This window comes from Lipophrys pholis, assembly GCF_963383615.2.
Source record: "Lipophrys pholis genome assembly, chromosome: 11".
Taxonomy (NCBI): Eukaryota; Metazoa; Chordata; class Actinopteri; order Blenniiformes; family Blenniidae; genus Lipophrys; species Lipophrys pholis.
In genome coordinates, this window is record NC_137631.1 from 26402664 (window position 1) to 26421362 (window position 18699).

Genomic DNA, 18699 nt, shown 5'->3' on the forward strand with positions numbered 1-18699 from the left:
TAACAACAACTATAAAAATACAATATTCTTAAAAGAGAACGGAAACATTCTTTCATCCACTAAAAATACAGCTGCAATCAAGGTAGTGACATAGAACCCTCGCCTTGGGACTTTTAACGGAGGTTTGAAATGTCCAGAACTGAGTTTTTAAATCATCGCAGAACTCGGCACCCCTTAAACATCAGTAATAGATACTCACGCTGAGCCAGAACTCCCTGGACACGATATCCCAACACAATGGCGGCCCTTTGAACGTCCAGGTTGTTCAGTAGGTCTGCTGTTTGGACTGCAGGGATCCTCTGGCCGCTGGGTCCCTCCACAAAATATACGATTTCTAAAGGATGATCTGCGCCGACCAGCCGGGTCGCACTGACAACCTGGGGAAGAACACATGAAGGAAGGGCAATTAGTGAAAGGAAAATCAATTCCATTAAAATTGTTCCTCCAGTGTGGCGTAGTAGCGAGCAGTATTACCTCATATTTCTGAGTGCTCCCTTTGCCATGACATGTTTAGTTGTTTTTTTCCCCAGAATATTTTCGTTTCTTCCCACAGTCCAAAAACATGCGTTTGAGGTTAACTGGGGACTCCTAAAATTGCCTGTAGGTGTGAATGTGACTGTGCGGTTTGTCTGCACCCCACAGTCAGCTCTGATTGTCACCACTGATTCTTGATTGTCACCTCTGCCTGTTACACAGGTTTTACACAAATATATGGGAAACCTTCATTGCGTGCTCGGCTCTTCTCTCAACTATCTTTAACTATTTATTAAAATGCTGGCATATGGAAACTTAATGCAGAAAGTCTTTGTTTTGCTTGTGGAAAAGATACCAGGGCCTTGCACTCCTGAGCAATTACTCAGAGCAATTACCAGACCTAATGACTATGATTGCTGTCAGCATTGTCTATGACTCTAAAACAGCCGCCAGGAGTTTTATTTATTTTTCCAAACATAAACATGTCCAGATGTGGGGGGGGGGGGGGGGGAAGCATCCAGGACACTCAATGGAGCACATACCTTATTTGTATGGTTGAAGCTTATAATCCTCAGTATTTGTGGTTTGAAGCAATCATCATTTCAAAGATCGAGTAATCAAAGTTCAAAGATTTATAAACTTTTAACATATGATTACATCCCCCCCATTGTTTTGTTGAGCTAGCTATAAAAAAAACAAAAAAAACAAGAACAACAGACTAATGTCAGCCTCGATTTCAGGCTCGTGTTTCCCATCGGGCACGTTGGTGGGTAACAACCGGTGCCAACGCCACTGGAAGAGACGTGCTTCCAAAAATGAGCAGAGGATTCATGAGCGATGACGCACTGCCGTTTCTAAATTAAGACTGGAATGTCTGATGAAGGCTATAATGAGCAAAGTGTCATGATTTTAATCATAAAAATGGCTTTTTCATGGAAGAATATGGCACCTCATTTTCTGAGGAACTGTGTAGTGTTCATCAATTTTGAGCTAAAATTAACACCCACATGAGTGCGAGTGGCTAACAAAACATTACGGCTCTCTCTGAGTCGATGCTCGCTCTGGAGTCTGGAGGCAGAGAAATAATATCCATCCATCTTCGGAGCTGTTTTGTCCAACATGGTTTCGGGCAGCCCATCAAAGCGTGCACAATGTTCATCACTGGGAAAACGTTAAGATGCACGTTTTGGAACTGTCCTAGAAAACCTGGAGAACTTTTAACCCATGACCTTCTCGCTGTGAGGCCAGAGCACTAAACACTGCGGCCCCATACAGTTCAGTTGTATACTTATTTAACGTGACATAATGCTTTTGTAAAAGTCCTTTCCAGTAGAACATCTGCCTGCACTGACACACACACACACACACCGTATTTACACATAAAAACCGTTCCACACCTCACACACTGTTTTTATTAGAGTATTCATTGTTCAAATATTTTTATATGTAGTCTATTACATTGACGCTCGTGTGCGGTCTCCCTGCGGATGCCCCGAGGCAGAGAGCAGTCTGTTGTCTCTATTACTGGAAAGAGTAAAGTGTAGGTCATGCCTGGGCTGACACAGAAAACCGGCTCCCCATTCAGGGTCTAATCCATTGCATGAAGTGCTTATTAGAGTGGAAAGCAGACAGTGTGAACACGTATTCCCATTGGTGACGACGCTACACTGATTCTGTTGTGACAGTCAAGGGCATCTGCCTGTTGATACAGTGTGTGTGTGAAAAGAGCAAGAAAAGGAGCTTCTCTGAACATCAGACGCTCAATTTGAGTCGCCTCACTCACGAGTCTCTTTGAAATGTAAATAAAATCCAAACCAGACTTCATTATGACAATACACTCAAGGCTGCGGGGGAAAATGACAAACACATAATGTGGCTTCTGTGTGTGGCACAGTATTGATAATCGTAAGAAATTATATTTTGTGAGGTTGAGAGAATGCTAGAGCCGAATATTAGAGATCTAATATTAGATCTGAAAGTTCAGCATTGATATGATTTTTGTAAATTGCTCGGTGGGTTTTAGGTAGACAACAATGTGGGAGGTAGAAAGGTCAGACGAAGTGAGGCTGCTGATGTCTATCACTTTTGACAGCCTTCTTATTCAAAGTCCACTCTTTTCAAATGTATCTGTTAACAGAATACTTTGATCTCCACTGGTGTGACTGAATCTTCTCCTTTTCTTTTCACCGTTCACCCCGGGACATCGGCGACCTCGCCAACAACTGGCACACACAGCTGATCGTTACTACTGGATGAGACTAACAGCGAAAAGAAAGCAATAAATAATTTATCTGCTCTTAGCGGCTCCATGGCTCGAGAGATGAACCGGTGAAATGAGAAAGAGGAGAAAGAAAAGGCACCCATGAGGTTGTGGTTTTTGAGTGGCTTGCCCCTTGGCTGAATGGGATGCTGTTGCCATGGAGACATCCTGAGTTGCATCCTGTCCCTTGGAGATGAGATGAACAGGTGCAGAGAGGACCCCACAAAAGCCGGAGCCTGATTAGTAACGCACTAAGGCTTTCGCGGGTTACAAACACTGCAATGTACACATAATGAGTCCTCTGTGCGCCGGCAAGGTAGAGAGAGAGAGAGAGGGAGAGAGAGATCTTTGCAGATTTAGTGAGTAATCAATAAAAAGAATTCCAGTTCAAGTGTTTCTTAAGGCTTATAACCAAATAATTCCTATTTACTTAATTTGTTTCTGTTCACCCTATTTTTCAGAGCCTATTGCAACATCAAGTTTCAGGAGAAATTTCTGTGTATAATATAAGTTATGAAAGGATTAAGAAGTTTTTTCATCAGCGAAGTCAAAGACATTTCAGTTCAGGGGCCACATACAGCCCAATTTCATCTTGAGTGGGCCTGACTTGGTAAAATAGTGACATGATACCATTTAGAATTAAACTTGAAAGTTTTTCTATGTTGGGGTACAGAGTATACTTGAAGAAAATGTCAATATTTCCACAAAACCAAGCAATAACTACCAAAAAATACTACAATATCAGCATAAATTTTATTTTAATGATACTGTCTGGTGCAAAATACAGTGAAATGTCGCAAAAACTTCTACTATAGCTGTGGCATTATATATGTTTTACAAACTCACCCTGACAGTATGGCTTTGAGACTAATGCGAGTCTGCAAACGTTAAGAAATTTGTTCAAAAATCTATGTTTTCTTTGAAATGTTTACAATTTCCTTGGTGGTTTGGCAGACAATACTGGAGCCGGTTTGGCCACACGGGCCTTATGTTGGACACCCCTGCTTGACACACTGTACCTGGACACTGCTGTTGCCCACGGTGGTGGCTCTTTTAACCCGTCGGCCTGATTCCATCACCTCTCCAAGTAGCATGGCCACCCGACGCTCCATGCTGGCTTGAAAGGTCCTCTCACCTACTTTCTGGTCCAGCACACCGAGGAGCACTAACAAATACAAGCACGGCATCAGTAGTGTTTAATGTCTGAATCTGGAGCAACATTTTAACATATAAAGAACTGAAGTCCATGGTACCTGTTCTGACCCAGGAAGAGCGAAGCAGCTGGCTGGTGTTCAGCTCAGGATAATGGAAAGCTAGTGAGGAAAAACAAAAAGAGAGTGAAGTGTAATCAATCAACGTGAAATTGATAAAATGAGATGTATTGAAGAACAATATAGCACTCACGCTCAGCAATCTGCAGGACAGGAAAGCCCATGTAATAGCTGAACTCCACCGTTGTGAGTTTCATCAGAGTGTTGCTGACCTCCGAACCCGTCAGATAACCCCGTGAACCACGAACAGTGAAGGTGACGTCCACTGGTTTCTTCAGTAGCCGTTCCTCATATTTGGGAGCAGCCAAGGTGATGTTCACAATCTGAAATACAGTCAGAATCTGCTTGTTGCTGCGGTGACGCTTCAATACTATAAAGAGTGAGCTTCAGGGAGACAGAATTATTGAGAAGTATGGAGCTGTTGTCTACCAAATACCTCAATACACAAATAAATGCTGGATTTAATTCTTACATTTATTCCTTCTAAACATCTATAATGCAGGCGTCAGTCTAATAGGATTACACAAAACCCTACGAAAGCCTACAAACCATATAGTGAAATAAGCTCTTTATTAACAAACACTAAGCTTCTTTAATGCTCCACAACCAGAGGATGAAGTCCTTTAAATACAAGCGTAAAGTATCAAATCCTGAGGGTTGGGGACTATGCACTCACATGCACAGTGAAGTTGGTCGACACCTTGGAGCGCCGGCGCACCTCCGCAAAGGCCAGGGTCAAACCTTTCTCAATGCTCTCGCTGAAGTTACAGAACCGCACGTCGATGTGGCCGGGAACAAACTGCAGCACTACAAACAGGTGGGACACGAACAATTAGAAATTAAGCTTAGGAACAAAAAGCTTATGACAAAACTCTTGAAGCAAAGTGTTCCAGTAACCGTGAAGGTGGGTTTGATGAAAGATTTATCACCTGTGTGAACTTGATATTTACTGTCTGGTGTCGCCCAGTTGGGAGAGACAGACAAGAAGCGGCGCCCAGACCGTCGCAGAGCGTTGATGACAGATATGGCTGTGTACACGATCGGACCAGACACTGCTCTAAAGACAAACTTCGGTGGGGGATCCACAACCTGCATCAAAAAAAAAAGCACAAAAGTGACTCATTCATGTCATTAGTAAAGTGTTACTTTAAGCGACTTTGGTGAAATAAGTTGTTGATGTTTCTAAAAGGTCACTGTTGTGACTGCTCCTTTGATGTGATTATTAAAAGATCAGCTTGGTATGAAGGTTTTTTTTTTCCCTTGAAAGAAATGTTTTCCGAAACAAAACAAAAAATACATTTTTCATTAGAGTTTTTCCAAAGTGTTAGAAACCATCCGATACTCAAATAATAACAACTCACAATCAAGCATAAAGTTAGATTTAAAATTTTTGGGAGAAAACAATACAACTCACAATCCCTCATAATATAATATATCTTTCTGGTAAAATGGGTCACACATGTTGACTCAATCCAAGATTGAGTTGAAGTCTCTTGTATAGATAAGAACAAACATCTCCTACCTGCAGCTCCACTGACTTGTTGAATTCTCCTTTCAGTATGTCTCTGATTTGAGATTTGGCGTGCCCAACAGTGGCCCCGGATGGAAAACCTTCAGAAGAAATGATAAATTCAGTATTTTATATACTTGTCATGTGGATTTCAAGTAAATTTCCCCAGATACCTACAAGACAAAATAAAAAGAAAGGTCGGACTTACCAATTTTTACTAAATACGCAGGCTTGTCAAGGTTGCAGAGGTACTGTCTTGAGGTTGTAGCTGTAGTCTTTGCACGCGTGGTGGAAATCATGTCGTCAGCAGTTGAGGCCTCGGTGGTGACAGTCATTCCTGTTGTGCCTTGATGAGAAGTAGCTGTGGCAGTTGTACTTGTGGGCGTGTTAACTTCGCTGCTCGCTGCAATCGAGGTCGTTGTGGCTGGGTTGTCAACTCCATCCTCAGTCGCCCCTTGATCGCCCAAAACAAACGGGGGGACCGCAGTCACATTGTGGGATGTGGATTCAGTGGAAACTGGAGTTACACTGAGAGGCTGCTCAGTTGTAAAAGGAGAGTCATGAAAAGTTAATTCTGTTGTACCAGCAGTGCTGTTGGCAGCAGGTTCAGTGAAAACAGAGGAGAAGGCTATAGTTGAGGTTAAGACAGTAGTACCGTGTATGGTACTTTTGGGAATCGACTCTGTGACAAACCAATGGATGTCCGTCAGAGAGGAGGAAGATATTAGATCGTCTGGCAGCAGAGGTGTTGTGCTGGTCTGCACAGCTTCCGTTGCTTCTGTTCGGTTTGGGCCAGCAGTGAAAGACCAATCCGTGATGGAAACTTTCTTGTCCCAGTTGGAAGAAGAGGAATGAAGAAAGTGCGTTGGAACTATGGAAGGATCCAAGTAGAGCTCAGAGGAATTCGACAACTTAGGGCTCTCCTCTGTGGTTATGGCTGTAGGTAATTCGTCATGAGGTTCAAATCCCGACAGATAACCAGAGGACTCTTCCTCTGTCTGCTTAGTGTCATTTTTAAAGCTGCTGGGAGTGATGTCTGTAGTACTGATGGCCACCACAGTGACATTCCCTCTGTGCTCAGCACCGGTTTCTGAACTGTTGTTGTCCTTGGACAGCTGAGTGGTGTAATACTCTAAGCTGTTCATATCAGGTAGGAGGACATCCGTTGGTTGGATTGTAAAAGTATCTGCCCAACCAACGTCTGTCATGTCAACTAGATCGCTATTAGCCACTGAGGTGGGTTCTAGAGCAAACTGAGCCGTACTGGAAATAGAGGACTGTTGAACGGATATAAGTGGGACGACGGTGCTGTATGACGACATAAGGCTGGGCGAAGGAAGTAATGACGAGGGGGATATGCCCACTCTGGAAGGGAACGATGTGTCATAGGTCTCTGTGTAGTCCTCCAGATCATACGAGTCAGAGGGCACCTTGGTGACGAGAGAGTAGTCATCTCTGTCGGAATTGAAGAAAGACATCGTCTCCAAGTAGTCCCCGGAACCCCAGTCTATGTCCATGGTGTTGGTGGGGTAATACTCCTCAAGGGGAAGCTCTGTGGGTGCAGGTGAAGGCGATGTTGGGTGAGGGGCAATGAAAGGCACGTGGTACCCAGGAGACCGAACTGCATCTGGGTTAGGTAGCATGTTTATGTCATTTGAAGACTTACTCTTCTCCAAGGGAGCACTGCCCGGGTTGAACTGGTCCACTGATTCACTGTGAGACTCATCTGCCAATAAATCGGTGAAAGCAAGTTTTGGCGGTTCAAGAGGCTCATCGGGTTTGGAGGTCATGATTGTCAGTGTTTGCTTTGATTCTCTACCCTGTTGCTCGCCTAAAGTTGCACTTTGCTCAGAAGTACGACCAAATTGAGGTGTTGATTGTGTAATAGCTGGGGGGCTTATAGATATTGACAGAGCCTGAAGCGGGGACCTTGTAGGAGTCAGGAAGTAAGGCGACGACTGACGGCTGGAACCTCTCCAGGCCATCTTCTCGTCTGTTGAGAGTTTAACTGGTGCCTCAATTGGTTGGGCGAACCCCAGTATGGGTTCAGAGGGGCTTAATGATGGAGCTGTCAGAATTTGTGGCTCCTCTGCAAGGACATCCTTTGGAATTGTAGATTTGGAGTTTTCATCCGTAGTGTTCCCCCAATTAAAAGGCATGGCGTCTGTCCGAGCTTCATTGATTGGCCGAGGAGCAGTTGGCAGGGGACCAGGTGAGCCAGGGCTCTCGAAGGCAGTATTACTCGACTCTGGTAAGGCTGATGGTGAAGACCCTGTGGGACTTGGATTGTCTCCCAAAAATCCAGTGGGTTGGCGTGTTGAATCGTGCAGAAACTCATCTGCAAAGAAACAGATTGCTTCCGTTTAGTATAGAATGAAAACACTGCCAGGGTAACGGTAAAAAGGGCATGCTCGATTACCCTGTTTAATCACAAAAGAAGCTGACAACAGGACTTTGCCCCATTTCAAAGTAAATGCTTATGTTGAACTTCACACACTGACCATATGTCTGGGAATTTACCAAGACGATCTTTTTTTAATCATACTTGATCAGGAGGTGAAGAATACTGCAAAATTTACATACAGTATTCAAAACCTTAGGTGTGATATTCGAAATATCCAAAAGGAGAAATGACAAACGGCTGTTATACGAAGCAATTTGAATCTAAATCCAGTGCCGAGTGCCTTTCATTTCATATTGCATAACATAGTATGCATGTTTAATTTTAGGAAGTGCCTTGATGAGAGTCTGGCATGTTTGAGAAAAGAGATGAAAATGGTGATAAATAAGTAATAAAAACAGACCTTTTAAAAGCTTTACATAGCTCTATTGCATTTATCTATTTAGATGCTTTAATGTGTCTCATAAGCATCCCATAAGTATAATGTTTGTTTGATGATTCTGTTAATTAAACATTATAAATGGCCGTCCTTACTATTCTGTGACACTGAAAAATCACTGAAACTGATTAAGCATCAGTTTTCTATCTATTAATCTTTTATTATATTCTAGCCCTTAATCTATTAATTTGACAAAGGACCCGTTTAAACAACGTTTTCCAAGTGAAAACGCAACGCTTCTATTTAGTTTTGGGGGTCAAGTGAAAATGCGACTCCCAAGGTGTAACTTTTTGAAAATGCTCGGCTCCATCTCCGTGTAGAAGACGCTGCTGCTGCATTATGGCTGTAGGAAATGTTTTTTTCTGCACATGCTCGAGTAGACTGACGATAACAACAGCCTTGAGATTGTCCTGACTCCCAGTCCATATTCTCCTGGAACCTAATAGTTTTATACGTGAGAGTCATCTGTAATAGCAATATAACTTTGTCGTCTATTCTTAACAATGTTGAAAAATCCTACAAAAACCTACATGGCTTATGCTTGCATATAGAAAGGAAAAAAACTATATAAAACACGAGGCTCAGACCTCATGTCTTCAATTTGTCCTTGAAAGTAGGTCTTGAGGAAAAACACAATTTTAAAAGCCCCATTCTTTTTATGACTAAATGCCAGACACCAACAGCCTCTACACCGTGACTCAGCGGCAGCTGGTTCGGCTGTTGCTCTTTGTAGCTTGAAGAAGATCTGCAGAATCATACACTCTTGAAAACAGCCACACAATCAGCTGAGGGGAACGTCTATTTTTATCACTGGCGGCACAAAACAGATCGCTTATAAAAGAAGCATCGACAGAAGAAAAAAGTATATACTTCTGGAATCATCTCCAGTTTACTGCATAGCCTCTGGCTTGACTCAGGAGAAAACTCCCAATTTAATTATACCCTACAACGGTACCTTAATCAAGTCAACATGCGACGAGAACCGCGCCTGCTGGAAAGGAATTGGAAAGGCAAAGCCAAATCTTTCTTCTCTGAAGCCTCGTCTGTGTTGCCCATTCTCCAAACTGCCACACAGCTCCTCACCTCTTGTGCCAAGTGTCTGAACCCAGAGGGCTGGAGCACACAGCTGGGCAGATGCGCACACACGCACACGCGCGCACGCACACACGCACGCACGCACACATGCATGTGTGCAACCATTAAAATGAGATGAAATGAGAAAAAAAAAAAGTAACCACAAGCAGTATGAATGGAAAAAATAAAAAGCCACTTTGTGCTATCAAAGCTTTTAGAGGTACGCGTGATTCTGCAATAAGTGTTACTAAACTCCCCCGCCGAGTGGTTTAAAACAGAACGGTGAGCAGTGAGTATGTATGCAAGAGGTTGTCTGTTCACTGTGATTCTAGCAGACACTCATCAACTCTTCACTTGGCTGCAAACAACCGTGCTGAAATGCCACAGATTCATAAACCAGCAAACAAAAACAATACAATCAAGCTTTGTGGGACACCGGGCTTGTGGGCCGAATGTGCTGATGTTTTGAGGTCGTACTGTCGGCCATGACCCCAAAATGTCACCTCATTTCAATACACCCCTACGGTGACAAACCATCTCATTAGACATGCATGAACGGATGAGCTCATTTAAATGGAGTCTATTGTAGACAGGTGACTGTTTATAATACTAACAAATGTGATAACACTGATGTAATAAGTTGATATTTTACAGTCAGTAGGAATGCAGACAAACAATATAAACTGTGAGGTGCTCTTTTTCACATTAAGTACAGTGTTGACAATCTATAGTAAGGTTTAATGTCAGTTTGCATTTGATCAATCTTTAATAGGCCCATGCCGAAAACACAAAGAAAATCAACTACAAATGCACTGACATCTACCTTCAAGAGATACCAACTAACCATATCAAACATGTCTCTGTAGGGAGGAAAAAGTTAAAGTACCAGAAGAAAACTATTCAAGGATAAAGAAGAACACGCAAACTGCACAATTTTGAGCTTCGAATCTAGACTGAGAGGCAGCGATGTAACCAGATGAATCATCCTGCTTCCCAATCTAAAGCCCTTTCTTACACAACAGTGTTTTCAAGTGAAAACCGATAACTTTTGTTGCACACATCTGAGCCACTGAAAACGCAACTCTTTGAAAACGGCTACCAAGGTCGAACGTTTCGGAAATGCTTCTACTATGCATGTGCACACCACGGCTGTAGTAAATACTTCTTCTGCACATATGTGAGTGGCACGAGTCGATATTCTCCTGGGACTTGGTAGTTTTATAGTATATAGTAATAGCAAGCCAACTTTGTCATCTGTCCGAACAGATGTCTGTGTACTCGCCATTGTTAATGTTTGTAGACAATTCTTCTCTGCACTCGTGTGTGGTTTCATTACAAAAACAAAAAGTGCCCCACTACTGGCACAACGTGAAAACGACATTGTTTTCAGCATTTCTGCTGTTTCCCTGTAAACGGACATCATTTTCAAAATGTTTTAGTGTAAACATGAAACTTTTCTGAAATGAAAACGCAAAAACACAAAGTTTTTCCATGGAAAATTGTCATGTGAATGGGGCCTCAGTTTGTTTGAGTTATGGCTAAAATACAATGTTTTATAAACACAATAAAATCAAACAACTGTGATCGAGAAGAATGAGTTGCTTACTCGTCATGATTAGGCTAATCTCTGGTAACGACGGTGCGACAGACAGCAGCCAGCCACGGATCAAGTTAGAGCAGCACGAATTCGAGGCTGACATTACAGTCGAGGGAAAGGCTGACAAAGGCTGCGAAGATAAGGCTGCGCTGCCACCTGTTTTGTGAAACATGAGTGTGTCACACTTGGCTGGCCACTCATTGTCAAATTAAAACAGCGAGACCCACACAGTTGGACACCTTCAAATATCAGGTCGCGGGAGCATAAATGTCAAACTCCTCAGTCTGTGTAAATGACGTCAGCGCTTCTTTTTCTCATCTTCAGCTTGTCTGAAACGGTTTTAGTCATGAGATAGCAATGCAGTGAAATTTACATGTATCTATTACAAATCCCTAATTAGTACTTTTCTATTTGTGTTCATCAGAATTCAACGTGCCTCCTCGACGAGACTTTGCCGCATGACGAGCCGCCTTGATCATGGCACACACTTCAACAAATTAGCATTTCATTGCTCAACCAAACCCCCGAATCCAGTTCTTAATTCTATAAATAAGTAGTTTTTCTATTCTTTCAGTGATCAGTCTCAGGATGCTGCGCAGTGATTGGCATTAAAGGAGGACAGCCTCTTTATTTGAAGAGGGAAGAAAATTTGTTTGTCAATAATCAAGCAGATAACGACACAAAAAAAATAATGCTCTTTTTGTGGGATTGTTGATTTGTTCTGCCTCCATTTATACACCCGGTTCCTGGCTTGAATCACTGCCAGCAATCACATAAAAAGGATTCTGACAAGAGACGGATTATTACTGCTGGTGGCTGATCTGAAATCCTCACAATTGAATTTAAAAAAAAAATTAAAAAAAGAACAGACCAAAGAAACTCTGCTGAAGACAGACACTACTTCAGGCAAGTGAAATAGCACAATTCCAGCATGAATATTAAGACCTTGTGGGATCTCAAACTCAATCATCAAAGCTTTTGACTAACCTATACGTGTGTCTGATAGTTCAGAAATAGCTCTGCAGAGTTCCCAGTGAGTCTATAGAATGAAATAGGAACATCACAATAGCTAAAATGTCTTTTTTCACCTGGGTTAAATACTGGCAGCCGATTTGTCTAATTGTATTTTTGCTTTAATTGAATCTTTAAATAGAAGTTCTCCTTTCTCGGAGGTTAGTTATAAATACAGGACATTCCCTTATGCGCATTTTCCTGTTAGTGTGATCTCTATTTATTGTAGTGCTCACATCTTTCATTATTTATTCATACTGCAGTGCTTGTGGACATGAATGTATGTAGGTTGTTGGAGGAAACTGAAGTACCAAAATGTACAACAAGAATATGCAAACTCCACATAGAAAAGGCCCAGCCTGGTTTAATGCTGTGAAAATACAAAGTAAGCTCAAATGTTCTTTGTTTACTATCATCTCATTGCTAAAGAGCCCAAGGCCTGACTGCAGAAAGCAATTTGCTGATGTCTGGACGTAAAATATTAGAAATATTTCAAGCTTCTATTCTCCCAAAGAAAAAAGACGAGCACTGCAATCCCCAAAAAGTGGTTCAGCATACTTCAACACAGTAAAATATTTAGGCATGCGGGAGTTCACAGACAAAACAGTCACACTGGCAAGGGCATCTGAAGCCGATGCAGACAGACGACGACAAAAGAGTTTCTCCCTCTCCCTTCATGAAGCCCCGCTGTTATCTGACTGGTGAAAGGATGACTCGTGCTACTTCTCTGAGCGAGTGAGAAAGTACATCCAAGTTAAAACAAGTTCTGTGTTTAGCAGTTCAAACAAAGTACATAAGAACAAGAGAGGTTCATCACATAGACGTAGACACAGCTGGGTTTCCCAGTATTGAATTCTCTGCGCCTTCTGTGAGAGATTACCTATGAGGGATGCACCGACACCGATGCCAGTATCGGGTATCAGGTCCACTACTGCACGGCGTACTCGTAAAAGATCCCCGACACAACGAGGCCAGTACTACGTGACATCATCACATCGTCAGCAGCAGGTAGACAAGAGAGGACATATGATGTCAGCGGTTTAGAGATTCTTTAATATTAATGAGAATGACAAAAGTAAGACTAATTGTAAATTGTGTTCTGCCAAAATATCAAGAGGAGGAGAAAAACACTGTACAACGCCAGCATCTTAATCTGCAGGCTCATTAGATTAACCGCTCGGTGAATCCATGAGGATTTTGCTCTGAGCCATCCAACATGCTACATGCTAAAGAGTTTCAGGGCTCACACCCCAGCGATGCTACATGCCACACATGATTAAAGTATGACTGACACACTTATTAACATTGAGTTTAATCCCTCATGTGTGTGGCATTGACACGGGGACTGTCCCCAGGTCAGGTGGTTCCCGGCAATGCAGAGCTTTCACGTATCATTTGTGTAGTGAGTATAAAATAGGCTTAATGGCTTTATTAAGTACTCGTATCGGTACTCGGTATCGGCAAGCAGCTAATGGTTAGTACTATACTAATAAAAAGTTGTCTTGGTGCATCCTTAAAACTTACATATTTTCATTCTAAAGTTTCTCGAGTGGACAAACACCATAACAGCTAAGCAAAAACATAGCCACACTCACACAGATGAATTGATTAAATCCGCACAGGCAGACATGGATTCCTATGTGTGTGTGTAGAAACCTGAGAAACCAATTACAGAGCCCTATAATGATATCATTTCCTATGTTTGCCAGACTCCTTGTTGCGAAAAAAAAAGAAAAAAAAAGAAGAAGAAGAAAAAAGTAGTTTAATGGCAGTGCAATTGAAAAAAAAAAAAGAAGAGACAGAAGAAAGGGTCTTTTGGGTATTAATGCTAACTAACTACAAACCCACACATGGTTCTGTTTTCGGCTGAGCCCCCTTTGCGTGACTGGCTCTTCTCAGTTGGCAGGGGCCGCGTTTGCTGAGAGCAGTCGAACAATCAAGATATGGCTGTGCTGACATTTGGTTTATCAGGGAAGCTTTTACTATGGGGAAAGATCCCATCGTTTTTATCTGTGGCGTTCAATTAGATCTCCGTCTCCGCCAAAGCTCAAGCGACCCTCTTCAGAGAAGGACAACTTTCAACCAATAGTGTGTCGCATTTACCATACAAGTAGTGCACTCACTATTTGAATTTAGCCTGCATGAAACAGCAAGAGATTGATGAATAAATCCAAACCAATAAAACAATGGTAGGACTCAGACACCAGATCTCTTCCATGATCTAACTGTTCAACAACATAAAGCACAACACAAACAGAGACTTTCGGGATCCACTATGAACAAAATTTGCATGAAAGTTGAGCCAGAAGTGAACATGAGTAGGAAGACCAGACTGAGGTCATGCCTGCACTTCAAATAGTATGAAGCATTCATGCAATCCTTGTTTTGGTTTCCTCTGGGGGAAACTTTTTAAGAAAAGGGAAGGGGGGAGGGACGGGCGACGTGGGGAATGAGAGGGAGTAGTATGAAAGAGTGATGGACGTACAATGAGCTACAAGGCCGAGCTGACTTTAAAGGTTTGCATGTTCACCGCTCTCCCTGAACAACTTCAAAGTCCTTGACTGTCTGAGATAGTTTAAAAAAGATCCTATTGACAATAACACATTTCGTACTAAGCTTGGGCATGCTTCTTCACTTTCGGGACCCTTGATTTTTGTTTTAAAGACAGGAAGCCAAAGACTTGCAACAGGAGAGGCCCAGAATACTCTGTCACTCAGCGCTCTCTTCAACTTTTGTCTCGACCCCCCCCCCGGCACAGGCCACTCAAACCTCCAATCTTGGGCAAACAGACCCTGTCTGCTGGGTTAGGAGGCTCTCTTGGAGGCTGGAAGGAAGCAATTTCCAAATAAGCTACTAACATGAGAAGGGAACGACACATGGGGAGTAAGGTGAAATGCTTACTGGTGATGCATGTAAGCCTGTAATGCTGAGAGGACCCAAACAGAATGATTTAGCCCGGAGAAGCTCAAAAGAGGCCGGGCTGAACCGCGCCATCTGCTCTGATAAATATATGAATTATCAGCTGCAGTTCATGAGAGCGGACAGAGATTTGTTCTCAGCACAATATGGCCTTCATGCGGCCTTCTGTCTAATCGTCAACTTTTCAATGTGCATTTCAAGCTGAAATCTCTGACTGTTAGAAGAATATCTCAGGCCGCACAACTCTGATAGCGAGTGTCCGCCAACCCCTGTCACTGTATGACATAAGACCACAGAGCAACTATCAGAAATATCGCCCAGACTTTGCAGCAAAATAGAGTAGCAAAATATATACAATTAAATAGCAGAACTAGATATATAGTTATAGTTATATATAGTTTTGATATATTATTCTGTAATTAACATAGCTTTTTTCTCAATTTGGAACTTTCCCAGCATGCGCAAAATACTGAATGAATACGTTCAAAAGTACAAAAAAATATTCAAGAATTCCTTCTATTTTTTTCATAAATAATATGGTATGATGAAATTCATACCTGACGACTAAAGTAGCTGAAAACACACAAAACAATAACTGAATAAAAAGAAGTGACAAACAAGTTGTGAGAGGTCTCAAAACAAGGGTAAATACCGTTGTTCTTGAATAGGTTTTTTATGAGTAGGATGATGAAACTGCATCAGAAAATGACCTTATTTAAGCAAACACACGTAAAAGGTTCACAAAACCACTGACAGACGTCAACCAGATCTCAGAGAATAAATATCGTCTAGTTAAAAACATAAAATTAGAAACTATGCAGACCGAACCATTTGTGGGAAAAAAAGCTGTCACAGAAAGCTTTTTTTGAATGATGTTTGAGTTAGTAATATTGGAGTCAGGATCAATTCGATTATCACAAAGTGGTTTGGCTTTCTCTCCTATGCGTCAGTCTGCTCTTACTGAAGCCATCCTTGACCAGCGAGCTCGCCTCCACTGCTCTCAGTTGAGCCAGATAAGACTGGGACAGGCCGGGTCGGTCACTGGCCTCTTTCCAATAGATCATGCTGCTCAGGCTGCAGGCCTGGTGAGTGCAAAAGTACCCAGTGTTTGGCTTTTGATAGGTTCCACCATTGATCTGAAACTGGCTTCCAGCTCTAATGAATAATGAATGGCCATATTGTCATCCCACACAGATCACATTTCACATGGAAACGGACTGCGCTGGTAATTAGACGGGACTTTGCTGGCCTGCAGCTCGCTGTGCTGAACTTGCCAGCCACAGTTGGTGCAGAGAAAGAAGCAACTCAGCCAAAAATTCAAGGGCATTTTCTATTTGGGTATAATGCAGGGGAAAAAAAATAAACAAGTTCTTTTAGGCACAACAGAAAAATAGTCAAGCAAAGGTAAAGCTAATGCAAAATGTCTGTAATGTCTCATCTGGAGGAACAATTATCCATAGAATTATGACTAAGAAAAGTATTTCACTCTTCACCACAGACTATTAGAACTCAGTTCTCATCCTGCTTGTAAATAAAGCACATGCTCATCATATCAAACGCAGGGGTCTATAAACACAAGAGGTAAGACAATACTTTTTTTGACTGGTTTTAAAGTCATGATCTAATGTTCAGGCCTAAAGAGATCTTTACTAGAAAGTGACTTTTCCAGCCTTTTAAAGAGTAAATGGGAACCTAAAGGTGGACTTGTATATAAATACTAGTTCATTAAGTAAAAAAATACTAGAAGCATTACTAAATCATTCCGGTCATTTCATACTCAATTCTTGTCATTGCTACAATTCTTCACTTTAAAAGAGTTGAAGATCAAAAAGATGTTTCATTCCACCGTCCAGTTGCCTTCATGACATTGAATGGATGTGGATACTGAATATAATGACACCTCTAACACTATAATGGGAATGGAAAAGTGTTGGCTCTCAAAGACCTAAAGAAATATAAAGCACAGATTCATTGGCACACTGCTGTGACGATACGTCAGACTGATTTGTGCTACTCATGCTCAACAGCCTGTTGTTGCTCAGTTTTGACATTTTATTACATTTTACAATATATGGGCAATCTAAGCATTTTTCCACGCTTCTGTTTTACTCTCAAAAAGCCCCACGGTGGGGGATTCTTCCAATAAATTTTGCATTCTTCTCAATAAAGACAGAGCTGGATTCCTTTTAGTATCATTTCTGTTGTGAACAACAACTGGTTTGTGTGGTTTGAGGCTCGTTCAGCTTTGAGAGGTTGGAGAAGTTCAGCGGTTCCCAACTTGGGGTCCGGGACCTGCATGGGATGGGGGAGGGGCCGGTGGGGGCTTGAGGCATTTGCCAGCACTGTGGTTGTCAGAATTAGATCTGCACATGTCAAAGAAGCCCATAAAGAAATATTGTTTCTGGGGATCCGAGGAGACCTGGGAAAGTGCTTATTGCTTTTACTGATTTTGTACAATTGTAAGAATGGATAAGTCGGTCAGGGTTTGGCTTTCGAGGAGGTCTGCAGTCTTTCTAGCGGCAATATGGCGGAACGTAGGAAACAAAGTAGGGGGCTACTGATCCATACCATCAAAACTGTGACGATAAGGTGGTTAAAGCTTTAGGAAGGCACATGTTTGTTTGTTGCTGTACATAATTGTGCTCTGGTTGTTATGATTATGGTGGCAACATGAGGATAGAACACTAATTACTTGCAGGTGTAGAGCACTAACAAGGTTGTAGTGAAGAGTCTATATTCCTGAACTGAGGCATGATTTCAAATCCCATGTGGCTTAACAATGCTTCCTTGGCTTAGGGGTAATAGGTGCAGTTAGGACTACACACAGTAAAGCTACTGTAGAGATGTCCGTGGTATCGAAACTTCAAAGACCAACGCAGTCGCAGTCTGAGCCGTAAACATTTCCTCTGCTCCGAGTTGAACCAGCACGCAGCAGCTGTGCTCACAGCCAGAGGCTGCATAGAGTGAAGAGAAATAATGAGTAGTAAAGGCTTAATGTATCCCGTAATGTTATATTATCCCTCTGAATTTTCCTTCCCGACACTGGCGCTACTTTTTGACTGGACTGGGCCAACGCAAGGTTTTAGGTGAAGGGAAAGAAGGAAAAAAAAACTGGGAAGAGCTGCTTAGAATCAAGGAGTTTTAAAAAACCTTTTGAGCACTGAAATCAATTATTATTTCTCTAATAAATCAGTACATTAAAATACAAGGAGTTGATCCTCCACTGTGGTGATATTTTTTGCCTTGGTCTGCATTTATTCCAACTTTAAAAAAAAAAAAAAAGTCCTCTCTCTCTCTCTCTCTCTCTCTCTCTCTCTCTCTCTCTCTCTCTCTCTCTCTCTCTCTCTCTCTCTCTCTCTCTCTCTCTCTCTCTCTCTCTCTCTCTCTCTCTCTCTCTCTCTCTCTCTCTCTCTCTCTCTCTCTCTCTCTCTCTCTCTCTCTCTCTCTCTCTCTCTCTCTCTCTCTCTCTACGTACATCTTGCACATCAGAGATATTTCAAACTGAAAACACTTCTCCATAAACTTTACTGGGCTGCATCGAGGGAAGAATAAAATGACAGCATAATAATGTCGAATTGACAAAACTATTTCTCTTTCATTTAGAGCACAATCTTAAATAGTCTATATTCAGACAAACTTCTGTTTCACAATCTAAACAAATTTGGATTTTTAAAGGAAAATTAGTGAATCTTTAACAATGTACTTTTTAACAATGCCGAAAGGTGCAAAATGTAGTGGAATGT

The 18699-nt window shown here is 42.0% G+C and overlaps 1 protein-coding gene across 1 annotated transcript in view; it reads right to left on the bottom strand.

The window, feature by feature from the left end:
• LOC308117085 (UPF0606 protein KIAA1549) overlaps positions 1–18699 on the bottom strand; it is a gene marked incomplete at its 3' end in the record, with an annotated part of 39760 nt that overhangs the window by 17756 nt on the left and 3305 nt on the right. The window contains exons 3-10 of the mRNA XM_080475746.1: positions 5724–7853; positions 5528–5616; positions 4935–5094; positions 4682–4812; positions 4139–4328; positions 3988–4047; positions 3754–3899; positions 200–377 (exon numbers count right to left, since the gene is read on the bottom strand). Coding sequence (XP_080331872.1) covers positions 200–377; positions 3754–3899; positions 3988–4047; positions 4139–4328; positions 4682–4812; positions 4935–5094; positions 5528–5616; positions 5724–7853 — 3084 coding nt within the window. The remainder of the gene's footprint in view (positions 1–199; positions 378–3753; positions 3900–3987; positions 4048–4138; positions 4329–4681; positions 4813–4934; positions 5095–5527; positions 5617–5723; positions 7854–18699) is intronic.